Consider the following 21,435-nt stretch of genomic DNA (forward strand, 5'->3'; position numbering starts at 1 on the left):
CCCTGGCAATTGAGAAAACAGCTCATTCAACTAGACCAATGAATTTTCTGATAGTTAACAGCACTAAGGATTCATTAGCAAAAAAACAAGTACTACCTCTTGAGAAGATTCTGTAGCCTGTGGCATAACTGGGCATGAAGTTTGGACCTGCTGACCCAGAGGCTGGTGATTATCTGGCTGAGGCGGCAGATAACCAGTAGACTGGAGAGGCAGCCCATGATCTATAGGCATTGCTGCATTTGATGGAGCAATGGTGCTTTGTGGAAGACCTTCTGGACCAATGCAGGGTTGCAATGCTTCAGGCTGCAACTGCAATGGTGGTGACATAACTGCAGAAGGCTGCACTGGCAATGCAGGCATCTGGGTCCCAATATCCACAGTATACTGAGGGTGTCCAATAATCTGTTGCAACATAGCACACACCTGTTAGTAACATCAATTCCATTTATGATATTAATAATTCACATAGCTAAACTCATAATTGTTTTAAATAAAAAAACCCTTTTTAATACAAATCATTGCACTGTAGTGTGATGAAACCATACTTAAGTGCTTTTTGTTTTGAAAAACAAAGGAAGGAAGGAAGGAAGGAAGGAAGGAAGGAAGGAAGGAAGGAAGGAAGGAAGGAAGGCCCATTCAGACAAACAGTGACTTATCATATGCAACAACTCACCACTCAGATCTGAAAATTTTCAGCACACCACTGCAGATAACTAAAGCGAGTTGTGAGTTAAATCACCAGATCTGCGTGGCAAGTTGCTGCACATGAATGCTTTATTTTATGAAGCAGCTTCTAAGAGCCCATACACATCTATTTCACCACATAGCTAAACTTCAGATCTATTCACACCTTCCTTACAACTTGTCAGGATGATAAAGATTACCAACTTATCCCACGGTGAGAGAGCTCACATCAGGGAAGTTTAGTTGTATGTACAAGGTGAGATTGGTTGCATTTCAGACAATCACAACATCGTTATTTCTGTGAAATGGGGCTCAGTTCAAGAATTAGGAACTGGATCAAGTCATAATGTCTAAATGCTGGATGTAGATTTTTAAAATATAAAACTAGGGTCCTCCCCACAATCAACAAAATATGCATAATGTCACATCTTTACACATTGCTGACACTATACCTTTCTTTGCACGTAACACTAAGCCAAATCACGCCTCAGAATGAGCGAGAAAACTGCAGGCTTCCAGAGAGAAGTTATTTAGCAAAGCGCAACAACAAAATTGCTGGAGAGCAGAGAATTCGACACAATCTCTGCTCCACAAGCCCACATGTTTCCTTGTTTGCACTAAACCATGGTTTAGCACATGGTGGTGGGAAAACCAGATTTCTGTTTCCTTGCACATATTAATTTGGTTATTGCATTTGAAAACCACTTCAAATGTTTGGGGCAGAAAACGCCACTTATTCCACAAATCCCCTGTGTGGAATATGTGATGGTCTCTAGAGCAGCTTCAGATGAAATGGATTCTTCCAAGTTCTAAATCTAAAGGATGAGTTCTACTAATGCTTGTGTTATGCAACAGGTATTCTGCGCCAATTCCAGTCATTTTGTCATGAAAATCACGTGTTCAGGCCTTATACAGTGGTGCCCCGCAAGACGAATGCCTTGCAAGACGGAAAACTCGCTAGACGAAAGAGTTTTCCGTTTTGGGGGTGCTTCGCAAAACGAATCTCCTATGGGCTTGCTTCACAAGACGACAATGTCTTGCGAGTTCCTGCTTTTTCCCCCCTTCCCCCCCTTTTCTAAGCCGCTAAGCCGCTTATCAGCTGATCCGATCAGCAGAGAAGCCGCTAAAAGCCTCTAAAGGCCGCTAATAGCGCTAATCCGCTAATCCTTCAATGGGCTTGCTTCGCAAGATGAAAAAAACAGCTAGACGAAGAGAATCAGAGAACGGATTCTTTTTGGCTTGCGAGGCACCACTGTATTACTGAATTCCACATAGTTAAAGAAGCAAACACCTCAAAGTGTTTGCGCTAAAGAGACTCACTGAAATGAGTGTTTAAGAGCCCTTTCTTTGTGTACAAATGACCTATGATTTACAGAATTATAGAATTGTAGAGTTGGAAGGGACCCCAGGGTCATCTGGTCCAACCCCTTGCAATGCAGTAACAAAAAGGAAGTTCTCCATAACAGCACTGAGTATGGGCACATCATTATGCATATATTTCTCCTTGGTACAAGAAGCTAGAACTATGCAAGTTTCAAATGACTGAATCAAGCTTTACCTGAGCAGGAAGCTGAAGCAGGGATGGGATACAGAAGAGAGACACAATAGAAGAGGCAGCAGCAGCAAAGGAAAGCACAGAAGACAGAGAAAGTCACTTTTAGTACTATTAATGTGCCTTATAATTGATGTTTGTGTGCATTTTATATGTAGTGTGTGTTGTGACGCCAAGACAGAAAGAAAAGAAAAAATAGCCTGCATTGTTAGCATTCACTGCACATAGTTTTAAAGTAGTTTAAATTTAATATAAAGGGAAGTTGTCAAGTTTACATAATTGTTTCATTTTGGGTGAAAATGAACAATGCTTCCTTGAAAGGAAATTGTGGACACAACAGTCCAGTAGAGCAGTTCTTTCACAATCACCATGCACTGGGGAAAGATGAGGAAAGCCTATATTTTTGATCCATTTTAAAAGACTGGGTTCTAGGCAATGCTAGCCCTGCTTTGAGTAGGCCTGCTGAAATCAATGGACTTCTCCTGTCTGTGGCTCTACTCTGAGTAGGACGAGTTATTGGCTACAACTCATTACAGTTAAATTACAGCCAAGGGAGTTCCAAGATTTCTAAATCTGAAGACAGAAACTAACTTAGTGATCAGTGCAAGTGAAATAGAGGCAATCTGGGGTGCCAATTTTTTCACATTCCCATGGCAAGACATAAAACATAAACATCTTCTGGTCAAGGCTCCTCATCATGTACCACAAGTCTCCTTTGAGAACAAATAAGGAATCAAAACTGATAGACGTTTATCAGTACGTGACAGGCAATGCTTAGAGAGCTACAAGGCCTGGTGCAACTATTATGGAATCCAATGGGAGTAATACCATTGGTTCAGTGGAGGGTAGGTGGGAATCACATGAACTTAAGTTCTTCACAAACAATCTATGTGTACCAAATATATGGCTGAAGACAGAAACTTAGATACAGTAAAGCTGAAGATACAGAACAATAGGTTGAGATGAAATGTTATGAATTTTAAGAAGGTGGACGATAATGATAAAATGCAATGGCTTCTTATAAAATTCCCATTTTTATCATTCTTAAGCAGTCTTCATTCTCATTATAATCTCATTTCTGCTCAAATTGTGGTTAATATTCTTTAATTCTATATTCTGTTATAAACTTGTTTTATTAAGAGACTCCTGTTTTTGTCTCTGTAAATGCTAGTATTGATTGCTTCAGTGACCCTAAAAATCTGCAGTTGCAACAATGCAGAATAATATTTGTTACTATTATATATAAATATCCTCAAAATAATATTTCTGAAATTAGTCCCCAGTAAAAATCCCTTTGTTGAAGAACAGTCTGCTTTTAAAGCAATTTTGGTGGTATATAAGCAAAATTATAAATGAATTAAATATAAGTAGATCTGTGTAGATCACCTACTTATTTATTTCTTAATTGCAAAAGCAAAATTTTCTTCACTGTTGATAAGATATTGTACCATCTCCTGCAACAGGAGATAGAAGATGGGGCACTTGATGCATGCCCATCAACTATCGTTTGCCAGCCACTTGCTATATTCTACTTTTCATCACCCTAAAACTTTTATTAAACAAATTCCTTTTCCAAAGTGACTGGTTTTCTGGTTCTACCTCCACAGGGCAAATTCCCCTATTTGCTTTTATAGTGAAACAGGCTACAGAACTGTTACTTAAGAGTGATACTCCTATGTTCTAGTACCAAGAAAGTCCAATGTCAAACAGATTACCTGATTACCAGCCCCAGATGCAGACATAGTCTGTTCTGAAGGATGAATTATGCTTGGTTGAAGTGACTGAGGAAGTGGAGGCAGCTGCTGCTGCTGCTGTTGTGAAACTGCTTGCATGTTCTGGGTGTGATGGGGAGAGGGAAGAACTTCATTCTGAATTATCTGCTGGAGGGTAGCTTGGTACATCTGCTGCTGGGAGAGCTGGGCTACTGCATGATGTGCTGGCAAAGCTGACACTCCTGGCGGAGCTACAGCGAGTAATGGTACTGGAGCAGCCGACATATTTGGCACAATTGTTTGGCAGGGCAAGACCAAGGAAGCCACAGAAGTATGAGGAAGGTTGACCGCTTGCATGGGCAGGGCAGGGGAATTTGATGTCAGTGGCAGAGCAGGGTTCATGGGGAAGCTTGGTAAAATCACAGCTGGAGGAAAATACTGAGAAGGAGCAGGTATAGGGGGCGCATTTGCAGCAGGTATATCAGACAAGTTTGGAGGGTGGCTATCAAGTCCTGCCAGAGGAGTAACTGCAGGAATGACGGGAAACTGAGGAATCTGAAAAAAAATATAATATTACGTGAATTGCAAAGAGCGTTCCAGGCTGGCACATTTGCCTTACTAATATGATAAGTACGATGAATAGTGATTTCCGCCCATTTTCTTGGGTCTACGCAGAGAGCAAGCAAGATTGATTTTAGAACAAACAGAGAAGAAGACTTGAAAGCAACTGCGTGTTAATCTGAGCAGTTCAAAATTATTGCAAAGGAAACTTATTAATCATGCAGCAATCTATTAATAATCGCTCGTTCTATGTACCTGCACTAGAAACACCTTTGGGCAGGTGTTTTGCACATCTCCCACACACAGGTTCTAAATACCACAGCCCTGATTCAGAGTTTTTCTATATGCATGTATAAAGTGTGTGTGTGTGTTATACTATACTGTATTGTATTATACTATACTATACTATACTATACTATACTATACTATACTATACTATACTATACTATACTATACTGTATATGTTAATATGTATACTATACATACAGTATACATGGAGCTCCTATTTTGAACAGGCTTTCTTGTTCAGTTCAGCGGAGTGCCATGCTATGCAGAGAGACTCTTGTAACTTGAAGTGAAGGGAGAATTTCCTGACCCGAGCCAGCCCAGGTATTAGGCAGGGTGAGGCCCCACCACCTCCACCAGCAGTGGAGAAGCACCATCACCATCAGCGCCAATTTCAGGCAAGATCACATCCATTTTGGGCAATACCTCACTAAAAATTGGTGATCTTGCCTGAAATCAGGGTTGGTGGCGGTGGTGCTTTTCTGCCAGCAGGACGGCACTTCCAGTTTTGCCTCAAGCAGTGAAGAAGGAAACACCACCCCTGATTCTGCCCATGTTGAAGTTGCTGCAAGTCACTGCAAAGTTACAGCCAAGTCAGGGCAAACTTATTTTCTTCTGCATGCAGCTTAATTTTTGCAGTGTTTCTCAAACTAGAAGTCTGTGCAAGGGTTTGCATGTTGTATTGGTAGAAGACCTGCAAGTGTTAAAATTCAGCATTTTCCAAAGTGAGGATTGGAAATCCACTAGAATCCTTGATAAGGAAGATGGGGGTGTTGAAAGGTCCCAACTGCTGTAGGTTCTTTTATTCCAACTGGAGACGATGTGGTGGGGGGAAAGCAGGTATGCAAAGGATGGGGAGATAGAATACTGCAGTTTGTGTGGGTGGAAGCAATGCAGGGGATATAAGAGCTGGGAAAGCATCCTTAAGGAAGTTCAGGATGGGCAAAGCATGTTAGACTGAACACAGTTAGAAGCTGGGACGCAATTACATATAGTTTGAGAAACACTTAACTTGCATAATAAGCCTCCAATGCATGCCATTCAAGTTACTATATTTTATACATTTATTATAATTTTTTAAAAACTGGGTAATAGCTATATACATATGATTAATCCTAATCATTACAAGCAGATATGCACAAAAGTGTTCAGCATTAAACAATAAAAAACCTCATTTAATGCATAATATATACACACACACACACACACATATATATATATATATATATATATATATATATATATATATGCAGGTTTTGGTGTCTTCGGGTGTCTTCCCGTGTAAGAGTTGGGGTGTCTAGGCGACGTTTCCCCAACTCTTACACGGGAAGACACCCGAAGACACCAAAACCTGCATTCCTGTACCCGTGAAAATCTACGAAAGCATATATATATATATATATATATATATATATATATATATATATATATATCACAGGATAGCGTCTACTGAAGATATTAATCCTTGGAGTTACAGGGATGCAAACTGACATGCATTTGAATTTTCAGCACTAAACCATTTTTGGAAGCTCCTGCTTCCCTCATTTAATGCACATTTAAATATTATTGCACACTAGCTTGTGTTCTAAAGATACTGAGGTACATTTTTTAAAAAATATATATATACATGTATGTTTTAAAGTTGTTTGCATTATTGGATAAAGGCACGATCGCTTGGTTGTGTAAAATTTTGGAAATGTTAAAATTGATTATACAAGGATACAAATTGCACTTCTTTCATCACTTATGGTGACTAACAGTTGTATCCAGGTATAAAATGCATTTCTGCTCCCATGTTTGCTTCCATGTTGAATGCTCTAGGATTCAGCACTTGACAGAGATGAAGCTATTTACTGCCCACTCTTATCTTCCTTTGATAATCTTTCTCTCCTCTATCTCTGAACAGCCAATCCATGCGGGTAAACACCAGAACTCTGAAAGCAATTAGCGTTGGTGAGCACAAACTTTCTAATTGTATATGTACTATCTGAGGAGGCCTCGATTGGTAGCAGGAGAATTTAATTTGGCCATGGGATACAGGCCAAGCTACAAGCAACTCAGTTTCTGAAAAAGAACAGGACAAGTACCGTATCTCCTCAAGTGGAAGAAAGGCAGGAGGGAATTTGAGCAGAAATCCAGAAGATAAGTGAGCCATTTTCCTTTGAGTAAGGAACAAAACCACTCTCTTCTTCTCTCTCTACCCCTCAATTATATGTCCATTCTTATATATTAAGCTAAGCATTTAGGGGGAAAGAACCAATTTCCTGGAATCCTATTTTTAATTTGATGTGGGCTTTAAGAGCAGCTGAAAATTTCCCACTTTGTGAAAAAAACTGAGGGAATCAGAGTGTGAAGGGACTCCTGAAAATATTGTCTGAGCAATGTGTCTGCCTCACTGTGTTCTGCATTTTTACTTTTCTCATTCTTTTAGTTTTAAAAATATGGTGAGTGGCTTGATATTGCCAGTCCTACTACTACTGACCTAAACATTTTATTTACCACCTCTTTATCCACACTCACCAGTACAGACAATCACATTCTTTCTGGTGGACTGAGATCACAAGGACTTGTCTGTGTGTTTGCGCACGCGAGAATGCATATGCAGTATGCACAGTGCTCCAAGTGCTTCTTTGTAGACATGGATTTGTCAATCTTTTCCTTCTTGTGCACCCTTTGTGTGTCATGGAATGCTGCTCTCAAGAGTCACCCAACCTTACACTGGCTTTTGAGGAAAGGAAGGGGATGATGACAGGAAGCTGAAAAGCTAGTATTTGTGTGCAATATATTGTACACAGCCACTGTCCTGAAGCAGAAAGTTTCCTTCACAAATACTGGTGGAGCAATTACACTAAATGCTCAAAATTTAAAAAGTTTGTTGCACCAGCAAAATAAATGGACATAACAACTGGTGTAACTGTTCAGAAATATTTTGCAGAGATACTGAAAAAAATAAAAATCGTGTTATAGAAAGATATACCCACACAATTTTTTAGATTCAAGAAAAAATATATGAAAATGTAAATGCTTTCAAAATATGTGAGCACCTTCTCTCTCTCTCTCTCTCTCTCTCTCTTTTTTTAGGTAAGAGGCAAATGCATTTGAACCCAACATAAGGCAGTGTCAGCTATTACTTAACATGTGGATTTAACATAGGAAACAAAGTGCAGAAAAATCTAATCAGGCCAGGGACCTTGTCTTCAATGGGCATCTTCTGTTCTGGAACAAAGCATTGTGGGTTCCCCCTCCCCCATTTTGATACAGTCAGAAAAAGAGCAAAGGTACTTGTTCACCTTCAACTTATTGTTCAGAAAATCTATTATAAGCCACTGAAAAGCATCTATATTTCTGCTACCGCTAAAGGAAGTAACAACCTGAGCACTACAATAAGAAATGAAGGCGGGGGAGGTGATGAAGGTAAGTGAGAGCTCATGGGGGGAAATAGAGTCATATTCTGTCCATCATGCAGAATTTTCAGTATCTATGGCCTGTCTACCCTACTACTAATTAAATTTTCGACAAAACAATTCAGAAAAATTAAGACCAAATGGAGGACAAGGAATGTAAATAACACAACTTATTCAAAGAAGCCCAAACGTTATCTTTATTGCTATCTATTTTGGTTCACTGGTTGATTGGTCTTTGTTTTTGCTTTTCTTTGGTAATCCCTTTGTGTCAGCTGTTCTGTTGTTTTCACTGTTCTGCTTTGCTTTTCCTATGGCTGGAAGTCTCTTTCCACTGTTCCCTTCCTCAGTTGTTTTTGCATACATTCAGAAAATGCAAAGCAATAACAACAAATGGAGACCGAGGAACATTAAAATACTAACTGGCTTATTATGGCACAGAACTTATTGTGGGCTAGAGCCCACGCCATCAGATCATAGACTCGTAGAGTTGGAAAGGAGCTTGAGGATCATCTAGTCCAACCCCCTGCAAGGCAGGAATATGCAGCTGTCCCATATGGGGATCAAAACTGCAACCTTGGCATTATGAGCACCTTCTTCTTCTTTGGCGATCACTTGTAGCCAAGTAAGATTGTCTTCCATAAACACAGTTTTAACAATGAGTCCGTAAGTGACTGGGGAGGCCAATTCTGGACCCACACGTCCTTTTACAGTGGGGACATTGGTTCCTGGGTGGGGGTTGATCATGATGTGGATTTGCCAAGCGTGCCTTCCTCCTAGCATGTTTCTCCCTTGCGTTCTGCGTTTGAGTGTCTTCAAAGCCCATGGCACCTTTGGTAAAGGCTGTTCTCCAACTGGAGCGCTCGCAGCCAGTGTTTCCCAGTTGCTGGTGTTTATACTACTTTTTTTTAGATTTGCCTTGAGACAGTCTTTAAACCTCTTTTGTTGACCACCAGAATTACACTTTCCATTTTTAAGTTCAGAATAGAGTAGTTGCTTTGGAAAACGATAATCAGGCATCCCACACTCTAACCAACTGAGCTATCCAGGTTGATGCACAAAGCGACATTCTTTGCACATAACACAAAGCCAGTAAACCATGGCTTACTTCAACAGAACAGACGGTGTTCCAGCCTCTGGAATTTTTCAGTAACAGTGGCCATGTCTGGGCTGGTTTCAATAACTGGGAGACCAGTTCCAGATACTGGTACTTAGAGGCTAGTTGAAGTTCAATCCTGACAAGCCACAGTTTTGGTTCAAATACATTCTCTTTCTTCTCTTATAGTTAAAACCTAGTATTTTTGTTTGCTTTTCCTACTTTTATATTTTTCTTGAGAGAGAAACAATTTGCTCTGCTTTATAAATGATACCGTTTGCATACTATAACCACCCCTTCTCTTTTGTGTCAGTATTTAGATTGAAAGTCTTCAGGCAATGATGTATCTCCTTTAACTTTTTTGGATGTGCTCAATTTATTTTATGCACTATACAATTAAGTAATAAAAATAAATTTCCTAAACAAGATGCAAATGCACAGAAGCCACACACTAATTGCGAAGCCTGCCATACCAACTATTAGCTGTGAAGTTCTACCAAAATTAATTACTTATAACAAAATAAATAATGCTTATTGAATTTGAAGGTCAGCTTACCTGGCCAGGTGGGACTGTTGGAAGTTGCTGCACAGGGGGAATCTGCAGAGGTGTGAGAGATGCATTGCTAGCTGCCACCTGAGAACTGGGAGTTTGATACTGGGGCAATAGGTGAGGTGCAGGTTGTTGCACTGGGCAAATGGGCTGGTTGGCTAGAACATGCTGTAGAGGAGCTGGAGGTGGGATGGGCTGCTGGTAGAGAGAAAAAGGGAGTACACCGTAAGTTCCCAAAGTGCTCTGGCCATGGGAGATAATTTATTTGTCATAGGCACTACCTGATACCTCAACATAGGTGTCAACAACATCAACTCTCTTTACCAGCTTAAGTGCTAAGAAAATAATAAATTAACACTGTTAAGAGAAAAGTTGAGGGGGGAAATCCATGTAGTCTAGGAAAAGCCATCGCCTACCACCTGCAGACTGGCTGAATCATGCCATAGTGATGTAGCGTCATTCCATTGTGCATTGTGTCCCAGGACTGCACCAGAGGAGCAGCATGTTCAGATTCCACATCCCCCACAGAAAGTCACCAACTACCTCCCTGTTTTTGTGAAAAATGAAGCAACCTGGGAAACTGCAGAGGTGCTATCTGGGTCAGTACTAGGTAGGTCACTCAAAGTTATGATGGATGAAAACCTTATTTTCCATCTCCAAAGAATGAAATGTATCCTCTCCTCCTGGTCATGGAAGAAAATTGAGGAGATGAGCTGCAGAAAGGACCGCAGGTAGGGATGGAGGCTTAAAAATTCAGTGTTCCCTGTCTTTCTTGCATATTAAATGGATGCAGCACAATTATAATAACTCATTTTAGAATTTGAGCACTGCATTTGAAGATTACACCACACTTGTAATAATGCACAAGCAGGCTTGATATAAAGGGTAATAAAACACCCCTATGTTTATTCAGCATCTTCACTTAAAAGCAAAACAACCACTAATTACTTACCTGCTGGCTGGCTAACACAGGCTGTGATTGTCTCATCTGGACAGGGGCAACGGAGGTGGGATGGACAAGAGGGAATGGGATTGCTGGTTCTTGATAATGTTGTGGTCGCTGAGAGACAACAGCAGGTGGAGCCTGAACCACTGGAAGTCCAGGCTGAAGGGAAGAAAGGGGGGGAAACTACTTTAGAAAACTACAAGCTACAAAAATTATTGGCTGTCAGGACAGCCAAGTTGTGTTGTGAATCACTCCTTAATGGCAATCTCGTAGCTGTTCAAGAAGTGAGGCCCATAAACTGAGTGGACCTTTTCCTATGGTAAGCAGTGATGACAAAACTCAACACCCAAGTTTTGTAATCCATACTTGGTATAAAATACAGAAAAGAAGACACAGGAGTTACAGCTGAAAGGATGGAACGAAGCTGCTGGAACCTCAATTCCAGTGCTGTGATCCTATGAATACCTTGAATACAGTATACTCAAAATGTGCCCACAAGAAACAATAACAATGTATGCATACATGCCAAGAACATAACCTGCAGGTGCAGTAAATGTTTGCTGGAGATTTCCCTCCTTCCCTTGTAAGTGGGCAAGGAGATTTCTTTCTTTCTCTTTTTCTAAAAAAAATCTTTAATAAGTATGAGCATTGGAGCAGAAAGTCACAGATGGCTTTCTGTTTTTTACAGCCTTCATTTTACACTGTTCTCTGCCTTTACAATGCCCAAGCTGGCTGGTGTCATGGTGTCCACTGTTTCCACCAAGGCATGCAAACTTGCTACTCGAGCAATTAGCACTAAACGGAGGCAATTATCTTATGCCTGTGAGACAAGGCAAGAATGGGATGAGACCTTATTTATTTATTTTACAACTGATGCAATCTGCCTTTTAGCCCATTATGGCTCACAAGAGAAGTATATTAAAATATGAATATTCAAACAAACAAATATTCACACTAAAGCAACTAGCAATAAAAGCAAGGTTGTAAAACCCAAGCATATTGCGTGATGCCTATACTTCCCTTTTCCCTATGACTCAGATGACAGGTGTGGGAAAACCCTGGAAGCATGATTATGGTACTGAGAAATGGTAGGGGGACTGAAGGGTAGGGGGAAAGAGAGTGGAGAAGAAACTGAGGCATGCTGACCTACACTGAATCTCCAAGTCACCACCAACAGTTCCTAGCAGTTCCACATGAAGGTAAATAATGTATTTACAGCGCAGTAGTGACCATTTATTTCTTGGGATTGTCAGAATGAGTCAAACCAGATGTGGGACAGGAGATTTGCCATTAGATCTCCTGACCTTTTGACTGTGTACATATTACTGGCTTAAAACACAGAAAGGCTCATACTTATTTTCAATTCAGACTGAAGCTGGTTTTGGGGTTGAAATGCATCAGACCACAGTGTTTCAGAATAAATGACAGGATAGATATGGATTGTGGCTAACTGCTTCTCAAACCAGAAGTGGATGCAATATAAATGGGAGTGTGTACACAGCCTTCCTTAAACCAACAAAAGCAAGCAAGGTGTGTGTGTGTGTGTGTGTGTGTGTGCGCACGCATGTGTGTGTGTGCAATTTGAGCAGGACCAGTTACAAGGGTAAGGGAGATTAACTTCACATATGCCAAAATTCCCCTCCCTGCAAAAGCTAATATTTCCCCCCTACATGATGTCTAAACATACAGCCTACTTTTCAACTATCTTCCTTTTGTGGGTGGTGGTTTTTGTTTTTTAAAGGAAATGCTGGAGCATCCCATCTAGTTGGACTCAAAGATGTCATGGGAGGGCGGAGGAGAAGGTGATAAAGCAGAGAGCAGGCACACTAGGGCATCCACGCACCAGTCAGATTACAGAATAATGTTTAGTTTTTAAAAAGAGAGGTGTCAAAGACTCAACCCTTTCTGAGAACATTTTCACTATTCCCAAAATGTATGGCAGAGTGTGGACTGGTTGTGGTGAGGGGAAATCATTCCATTCATTCTCTCCAGGGCACTGAAAAGTAATAAATGAATAGCCCCATAAGCTGATGCCTGCCCACAGCATATTTCCTACCCCGACTGTAACTTCAGTGGTTGGGCACTAAGGCCATAGAGAAGTCTTGTTTATTCACTAGACTCCACTACCTGAACAGCTTACGCAACCATGAAAAATGCATAAACAAAAATGACTTTAAAGAAAACAGAATTGAAACACATAAAGCACACTTTACATTTTCATGAAAGGCAGGCAAGTGATTAAAAACAGCTGATAAACTTCGGAGGAAGAGGGGATTTGCAACTAAAAGCATGCTGTAACACATTAGGAAAGGGAGAAGTTACTACATATGTGAGTTGCTTTATATTTTTATGAATGAATAAAAAACAGCCATGTTAGCACTAGGTAGTCTACGAGTCGATAAAGAGCAGCTTTTTTTCAGAAATAAAAATGGCTAGCAGTAAACAAATAATGGCTTGTTAAAAAAAATTAAATAGCATTGTTATTTTTTTACAGAAAGGCAGGAACCCTCTACAAAACATCAGAATGTATGTGGCTGGATGCTGAATGAAAACTTGATGAGTTAAAAGCCATATTACAAAGGATGACTTCTGGCACTTTTCTTTGTAAGTGATTAATAGGAATATGTTATATGTCAAAAAGACCTCATTAAAACATAATGTCATCTATTTGAAGTCTTACTCTGATGTAAACGGTGTTGAAGAAAAAAAATGAAACACAACTGATCAAATATAAATAATTGTTGTGATGACTAAAATTAAGCAAAGTGCATCTTTATGGAAAAGTATTTTACTTTTTAAGAGTTTCCATTTAGATAAAAAAGCAATAACCAATGTTTCTCACAAATGTCAAGTTAAAAGTATTTTACTTTTTAAAGCTATCAGGAGTGTCACATCCATACTTCACAACTGAAAATCAAATGTTGGGTGGGCACTGAGGCACCCAGCTACATTGTTGAATTTTGCAATTGCACAAAGTTGCAGGCCTTTTGCTTTATATAATAAAGCAGCAACATAAGATTAAAACTTACAAGGTGGGTAGTACATTTATCTGAGGAACCGTTGCAACAACAAAGGAAGGCTGGTACAATCACCAAAGCTATTCCCCTCTCCCGGGTAAAGAAAGCGATGCTGTCATGGAATTCATGGGACCATACAAACTAAGTACACCTTAGGTTTTATTACAGGCATTTTGGAGAGAGAAAAGGGAAAAGTAGGGCAAGCATGACTTTTCTAACTGATTGAAAGTCATTCCGGGTCAAAGAGGATGCATTCAGTATCATTCGTGGAATTGTTCAGTCTTCTAAGTCAAGTGGGGAAGCAATGAGGCATTCCACCTACCACAGCTCTGGCATCTTTTTTACAAGCTAGGCTTCTCCCAATGTTTGGTAGGCCTTGAGTCAGGTAGTCATTCTGCATCACTGAAGTCTGATCTGGACCAAGCTTGTGGCAACACTGGGTACATTCTGCCTTGCTGGCTTGTTCAGAAATGAATTCTGAACGTGGGGTTTTCATAGGCGTGCCTGCTGTTTTTACTGAGGCAGAGCTATTTTGTGGGTTAATTAGATGCTGCACAGATTCATTTAATAAAGGCAGGTCTAAACTTTTGCCATAAAGCTTACTAGTTTCGTGATGTGGTTGAGATGCAGAGCTGGTTTTTAGACTATTGCAGAGGACGGAAGGAATGTGTATAGCACATTTAAGAGGCATTAATAATTCAGTTTTGTTCAGATCTGCTCCAGAATGCAGCAGATGAGCCAAGCACTCGTGGCAGGTTGGTTTAATGAGCATAAACTCGGCAGAATTCGAAGACTTCCACAATCCCGGTAGCTGTGATTCACTGGTTTCATTTTCCTTCTCCTGCAATGGCTTTAGGCTTGATCCCAGCAGTTCTGCTGTGAGAGGCATCGCATTTGGTGTCAAAGCCACCACTGAATCACTATGGCGACGGCAGCTGAAGGAACTGCTGTGCAATGCTGGTAGCAAATACTGTCGCGTACAGAAGCACTGTGTCCCAGGGGTCTCTGAGGAGGAGCACACAAGGCACGTGCCAGCTTTGTCATTGAATAAGACTGAAGGTTCGTGTTCGGCTTCTCGCTGTTCTTCTTGCAGTAACAGTTCCATTAATTTTTGCTGGTTGTTGAAACAGGAGCATGAGAGCAAGTGTGAATGACTTCCTAGGTACTGGTTGTTAGATTTAGGAGCTTCTACAACAGAAGTGCTTCTTCGCCTCTCTGAAATATTCAGCCCAACGAAAGAGCTACACAGGTACTGAACAGATGCCTGCCCTTTAGAACAGCTGGAAGAAATATCTGACCCGAAAGATTCTTGAGAAAATGAAGGAACAATAATATGTGGCTATAGAGACAGCGAGAAAACACAACAAATGAGAGAATGCTTAAAACAATAATGTTTAGGGTTCTAATTTGGTTACAGTTAAAGTAAAACACATTTGGGTTGAATTAAATGTATTGCACCTGCTTAGTTTGTTAGAGTACACAGCTAAAGCAAACATACATACTGAGTAGATAAGCATATGTGTTTTTATGGCACCAATTCATATATATGGGGGAGCTTCATATATTTATGTGGGGAAACTGGACTCAGAGTCTAGAATCTGAAAAAGAATTTGTTCTTAAAGGTTATATGTGGGGATCCATAAATACAAAGTATTTTAAGGAAACTGTTATGCTTACAACTGAAGGCTGCTGGTAGGGTCCCAGCTGCTGAAGACCATGGGGCAAAGTCTGGTTTTCGCTGAGAGGTGGGCTATAAACCCGCTGAATTGCAGGAGGTATTGCATCAGGCATAGATGAGTAGATGACACTTTGCTGGCTGCTCTGGGAGTCTGAATACACGGTTGATCCCTGCCCACTGTCGAATGTGCTATCCGCTGAAGGATGATTGGGGGGGGGGGAAATAAAGGGTGTGTTAAAAATCAAAGGAACTTAGTTCTGATCCCCAACTCACTGATGTCCCAGCTAGTCTGCAACAATGCAATGCCTATGTAATATCACAGCCTGTGCAATGGTGTGCTAGTGCAGTAGCCCATGTACCTTCTCCTAAAATTATAATGCATTTATCAGCTTGCACAGCATGTCTCAGAAATGGCCCACTGCTCAAATTCACTTTAGTTGTTATACACTAAATGGATGTTGGGTTACTTTCTCTACCAATTTTCTCATTGCCATCTTTATCTGGATAGAGCCGTACTGAAAAATTCATGTCAAGGCTAGCATGTTTTGCTCGTTTATGTCTACCAAACACTATTACAGACCCATAGCACAGCGGATTTGATTATGATTTCAACTTGACATGAGTTAGCTGAACACCATGCTGGAATATTTTTTTCTCCTGTATTTTTAATTCTCTTTTATTCAGTGATGATATTACAAATTCCAAGGGGCCATATATACAGGACTGAAGCAGTCAAGTGTGCTAGAATTTTGTTACTGCAAATTTCCTCTAAAGTAGGTGTGGAATTAGGGGGAAATATTAAATGTAGGAGTGGGATGGACAGATGGATGAAAGGAAGGAACTGTTCAGCAGCCTGCTTGCATACTCCTCTGCTTAAATCAGCCTTTACGCTTTGACTTTATAGGAAATCATCATGGCCATAGCATGTCATTCAAGTCAATGTTAATGTGGAGTATTCAATAGATATTTATTGGTGCAGTCCAAAGTCCCGGTCATGCTGACACTACAATCTCTTTTCTATACAGCTCAGTGATTTGAATGTTGGTGATTCTGTGTTATATTTCCTCTGCTCATAGAGGGAGCAAAGAAGCATAGAATATGGGCTGCATGCAAAAGAAGTGTGAGCAGACTCCGGCTTACTAATGTCCATTAGCAAAATATTTTTTTAATATATACTTTTAGTAAAGCTGAAGGACATGTAGTAGAAAAAAACAGAAGTAATTTGGGGGTATTACTTTCTGAGTGATAGAAATACAAAGAGTTCTTTGTTCTGTTGTTATTTATTGCTGGGAGAAAACAACTTAAGAATTAAAGTTCAAGTGCCACTTGCTCTGCAATGATACATGGCAAAGAACAGAGAATTTTCTAGTGAAAGAGTGAGTTCAGTTTACTTTATATCGGGGTGAAGAACCTCCAACCCAGGGGTCAGATTTGGTAAGGTTCCAATTTGGCCCACACCACCTTTCCACCCCAAACGATGCACACCTGACACCATATGTGGTCATATGTGTGGGGCTGTACAGACACAGCTGGATTGGCTGCCCTACCAAGTTCCCTGCAAGGAGCTCAACCACATAGCCAATCCTTGCAGAAAGCAGTTTTGCTAGCCCTGTGCTTGATGCTTTTTCCAAGTATAGGGCTGGCAAAGCCCCAAGTACTGCGGTCCCCAAGCACCCAACAGCCAGCTGGCTGTCAAGTACTTGGGAAGCACCATGGAAGAGACTTTGACAAGTGGGCAAGAGAATCTGCCTGTTAATGTCATAAGAACATCAGGTGACTGACAGGTCACTTGCCCAAGCTGGCCTGCAGAGTTGGGGGAGATAGTGGGCAAAGAAATTCCCAAACTCTGCTTTATACGAATGCTTCCTGCCCTAGTTTCTGCATTTACAAGGACACTAGCTTATTTAACCAAACCCTAAAGCAATTTGATCCCAGCTAACCAAGCAATTTTTTCCCTGCCCCAATGGCCCTACTGATCTTGGCAGTGGCAGCAAAAAGAGGGGGGAGGGAATCGAAGCAGACACAGCACTAGGGAGGGCAGAGCCCAGGAACCTGGCTATCAGATTGATCAGCTGATGAGCAGAAAATGGGCATCAGCCCGCCTTCTCAGGTGATGTGCTTTAAATATGTCTTTGGCGTGTGAAATGTTTAAACACTATGCTATGCTATGTTATTGTATAGCTGTTATCAACAGTCCAGCATCTCCAAGTTTGATAGGGTATTATATTAAATATAATAAACATAATATAATAAACATATTAAAATAGTTTCTCTTTACAAAGCAGAAAAAGGAACATATGCCACGCAATTCCTAACTGGAGCCAAAATCAAGATAAAGCTCAGGCTTAATAAAAGTATTTGGGAAGTTACATTTCTTCTGATTTTGGTGGATTCAGCTCTAGCTCTCATAGGTTTTGTCAGGGAACTGCCATCGGAGCATCAGGTGGTGGAGGGACTCAGGGAGGAAGAAAGAGACTCAACAGCTGAAGCAGGGACCAGCAGGGGGAGGAGTGGGTCTCTGAGGGAATGCGAGCAGGAGGGAGGGCTCAGGGACGCTTCCAGCGAGAACAGTGGGGAGGTATCTGAGTCTCCCATAGGGAGACCCACACCTCGCCGGAAACTGTCACGCCGTGAGTCCAGGAGACGCGTTTCCGTTAAGGAGCTCCTTTGCTGGAAACGCTTCCGCAGACAGCCACTGTCGGACTCTACTAGTGACTAGAGCAGACATGTCTGAGGAGCTCCGTCACACACGGAGGTTTGTGGGGTCGCACAAACTCTGAGGGAGCACGTTTTTACGCACAAGCAGCTAATCAATCCCTAACAGCAGTCCGACAGTCTCTGTACGCTGCCTGTGCAAGAGAAAGCATCATGAGCGAACCAACCGGAACCGGAGGAGCGGGGGCTGGAGCTGGTCCAAGCTTGGAAGATAGATACCGAGCGTTGGAGGTCCAACTGGCGCTGCAGACGGCGAGGCTGGAGGAGAGAAGGGCTCAGGATGCAGACAAGAAGGGGAGAGCCACTCAATTCCCCAGAAAGGTACCAGGATTGGTGCAAAAATTTGGGGGGGACCCCAAGGATTACCATGCCTTTAGGACAGAGATGCAATATGCCATTAATGTGCAGTTCGATGAGTTCCCTGATGAGGAATTGCGAGTTGCTTTCGTAATTGGGCATCTTGAGAAAGGGGCGAGAGACTGGGTTCGACCCCTAATGGCAACGCACAATGACATACTAAAGGACACGAGGAAGTTCTTTCGTGCAATGGATATCATGTTTTCCAGCGATATTGAGGAAGGGGCGGTGCGCAGACAGCTAATGGCTTGCAAGCAGGGAAGTCGATCTGTCCGTGAGTACTGGACTGAGTTTACCATGCTGATTCACAGACTGAGTTGGGATTTATCGGCGGCACCCATTCAAATGCTATTTGAAGAAGGTCTTTCTTCGGCGGTGAAAGACGAGCTGTCACGGAGCCCCAGGGCGGAGTCTATGGATCAGCTGACCAAATCTGCGCTGACCATAGGAGCGCGGCAGGAGGCAAGAGCCTTGGAGAGGCGGGAAGGGAGAGGGGAACGTTGGAAGGAGTTCCGCATTCCAGACATTCCTGAGCCAGCTTTCCCGCCGGCAGAGCCGATGGAAATCGGAACAGCGCGCGCGCGCGCATTTTCAAAAACCAGCGAGGGGGCTAAGAAGGAGGGAAAGGGCGCCCGGAAATGCTATCTCTGCCAACAGCCAGGCCACTTTGCCAGAGTCTGCCCCCAGAGGAAGGAATGGCAAGGGATGGTGGGAGCTGTTGAGGGGGGAGAACAGGGGGGAACGGAGCAGGTAAAAGCCAACGCCTGGTTGCCACAATCGGGGCACTGCAGCCAGGCCAAAGAGCAGTGAAAGTGCCCGTGCCAGAAGCTCCTCGACCTGCTCTAGTGATTGAAGTGTCGCTAGAGCTGCAAAATGGGCACCCCCTAAAAATAAAGGCGCTATTGGACTCAGGCAGCTCCTGCAATTTTATGAGCAAGGAGTTTGCTGCTGAACACCAGATACAGACTATCCCTTTAAGCAACCCCCTGCAGGTGACCACGATTGATGGCAGGGAGTTGTTGGGAGGAGGAGTCAGCTTGCAGACTGTCCCAATGATAATGAGGGTGGCAAGGCACACAGAACTGATAGCGTTTAATGTGGCCACCCTGGGAGGCGCTCCCATTATTTTGGGAATGAGCTGGCTAGCTCTACATGATCCGCTGGTTGGCTGGCATCAAAGAGTGGTGTCCTTTGGTTCAGCACATTGCTTAGAACACTGCAAAGGGGAAAAGGGTTCAGCAGGGGCCCAAGCCACCCTAGCAGGGACTGAAGTAATGGAGAAGGTGAAGGTACCACCACAGTATGCAGATCTCAGCGACGTGTTCAGCGAGAAGGAAGCTGACCAACTACCACCTCATAGACCCTTTGATTGCCAGATCAATTTACTCCCTGGAGCACAGCTTCCCGTGGGCAAGTTGTATGCCATGTCAGACAGAGAAATGCAGGAGTTGCGAGGGTTTATTGACAAGAACCTGAAGAGAGGCTTCATCAGAGAGTCCAAAGCAGCAGGGGGTAGCCCAGTGTTTTTTGTGGACAAAAAAAACGCGGACAAGCCGAGACTTGTATGTGATTTTAGGAGGTTAAATGCAGTGACTGAACCGGTGGCTTTCCCTATGCCCAGGATTGATGATATTTTGACCAGGGTGAGGAAGGGAAAGATTTTTACAAAGCTGGATCTAAGGGGGGCGTACAACCTGATACGCATAAGGAAAGGGGATGAATGGAAAACCACCATGTTTACCCCTTTGGGGGCATTTGAATACCTTGTTATGCCATTTGGATTACAAGCAGGCTCAGCGTGTTTTCAATCTTTTATGAACCATGTACTGGGCCCTTTGCTCTACAAGAATTGCGTTGCTTTCCTAGATGATGTGTTGGTGTATTCGGAGAATGAGGAGCAACATGTGAGAGACGTCAGAGAAGTGTTGAGCAGACTGCAAGCCAACAGGCTGTGGGTCAAACTGGAGAAGTGTCGGTTCCATACCAAGGAGGTGGAATTCCTGGGGTACCGCCTGTCAGACAAGGGATTGGCCATGGATCCCGGCAAGGTACAGGCAGTGCTGGAATGGAAAACACCCAAAACCAAGAAGGATGTGCAGAGGTTCCTAGGGTTTGGAAACTTTTATCGTAAGTTCATCCGCAACTTCGCCCATCTGACGGCGCCCATCACTGACTGTCTCAGCAGTAAAAAGAAGTTTGTATGGACGGCGGAGGCGGAGCGAGCGTTTGAGGAGCTGAAAAGGGCCTTCGCCTCTGAAGAACAACTTCTGCATGTGGATTTACGAAAGAAGCTAAGGGTTGAAACAGACGCATCTGACAGAGCCATAGGGGCGGTGCTACTTCTGCAGCCGGGGAAGGAGGAGTCAGAGTGGCGACCGTGTGCCTTCTTTTCGCGAAAGCTGAACAAATCCGAGAGGAACTACACGGTGTACGACCGAGAACTTCTTGCTATTCATGAGGCGTTCCGGAGATGGAGGCATCTGCTAGTTGGTGCACAACATAAGGTGCAAGTGTGCACGGACCATAAAAATCTAGAGTATTGGAGAACTGCGCGAGTGCTCAACCAAAGGCAGTTGAGATGGGCCCAGGAGTTCTCCAAATTTAACTTTGAGATTTGTTACGTGCCAGGCCCAGAGAATGTTAGGGCGGACGCTCTCTCACGCAAACCTGAATATTTGGAGGGGGAGGGAGCACCCGAAGAAACCCATATCATTCCAGAGGACCGCTGGGTGTGTGGGGCGACCTTGGTGGGGCAAAGGGAATTGGTAGAGGGTACGGTGCAGGATGCATACGCCCAGGACAAACTCAGGGGTCTCAGGAGGGAGGAAGACAAATCCGGTGGTTTTGAGGAGAGAAACGGGGCATTGTATTATAAGGGAGC

The 21,435-nt window shown here is 42.6% G+C and overlaps 1 protein-coding gene across 33 annotated transcripts in view; it reads right to left on the minus strand.

Annotated features, from left to right (window-relative positions):
- Nucleotides 1-21,435, minus strand: part of WNK2 (WNK lysine deficient protein kinase 2) — a 115,047-nt gene that overhangs the window by 48,126 nt on the left and 45,486 nt on the right. For 14 of the 33 annotated variants that reach the window (XR_014522448.1, XR_014522450.1, XR_014522451.1 and 11 more), the window contains 5 exons: nucleotides 15,482-15,678; nucleotides 10,794-10,946; nucleotides 9,848-10,039; nucleotides 3,952-4,503; nucleotides 97-402 (listed from right to left, as the gene is read on the minus strand). Coding sequence is in view for 29 of the 33 variants with exons in the window: in XM_083489093.1 (XP_083345219.1) it covers nucleotides 97-402; nucleotides 3,952-4,503; nucleotides 9,848-10,039; nucleotides 10,794-10,946; nucleotides 15,482-15,678 (1,400 nt within the window). In the remaining 4 variants the exon portion in view is untranslated. Of the gene's footprint in view, nucleotides 1-96; nucleotides 403-2,242; nucleotides 2,255-3,951; nucleotides 4,504-9,847; nucleotides 10,040-10,793; nucleotides 10,947-15,481; nucleotides 15,679-21,435 lie in introns of all 33 variants that reach the window. The other 19 variants (XR_014522449.1, XM_083489094.1, XM_083489092.1 and 16 more) reach the window with 6 other exon arrangements.

This window comes from Podarcis liolepis, assembly GCF_965112155.1.
Source record: "Podarcis liolepis genome assembly, chromosome: 2".
NCBI classification, from domain to species: Eukaryota; Metazoa; Chordata; class Lepidosauria; order Squamata; family Lacertidae; genus Podarcis; species Podarcis liolepis.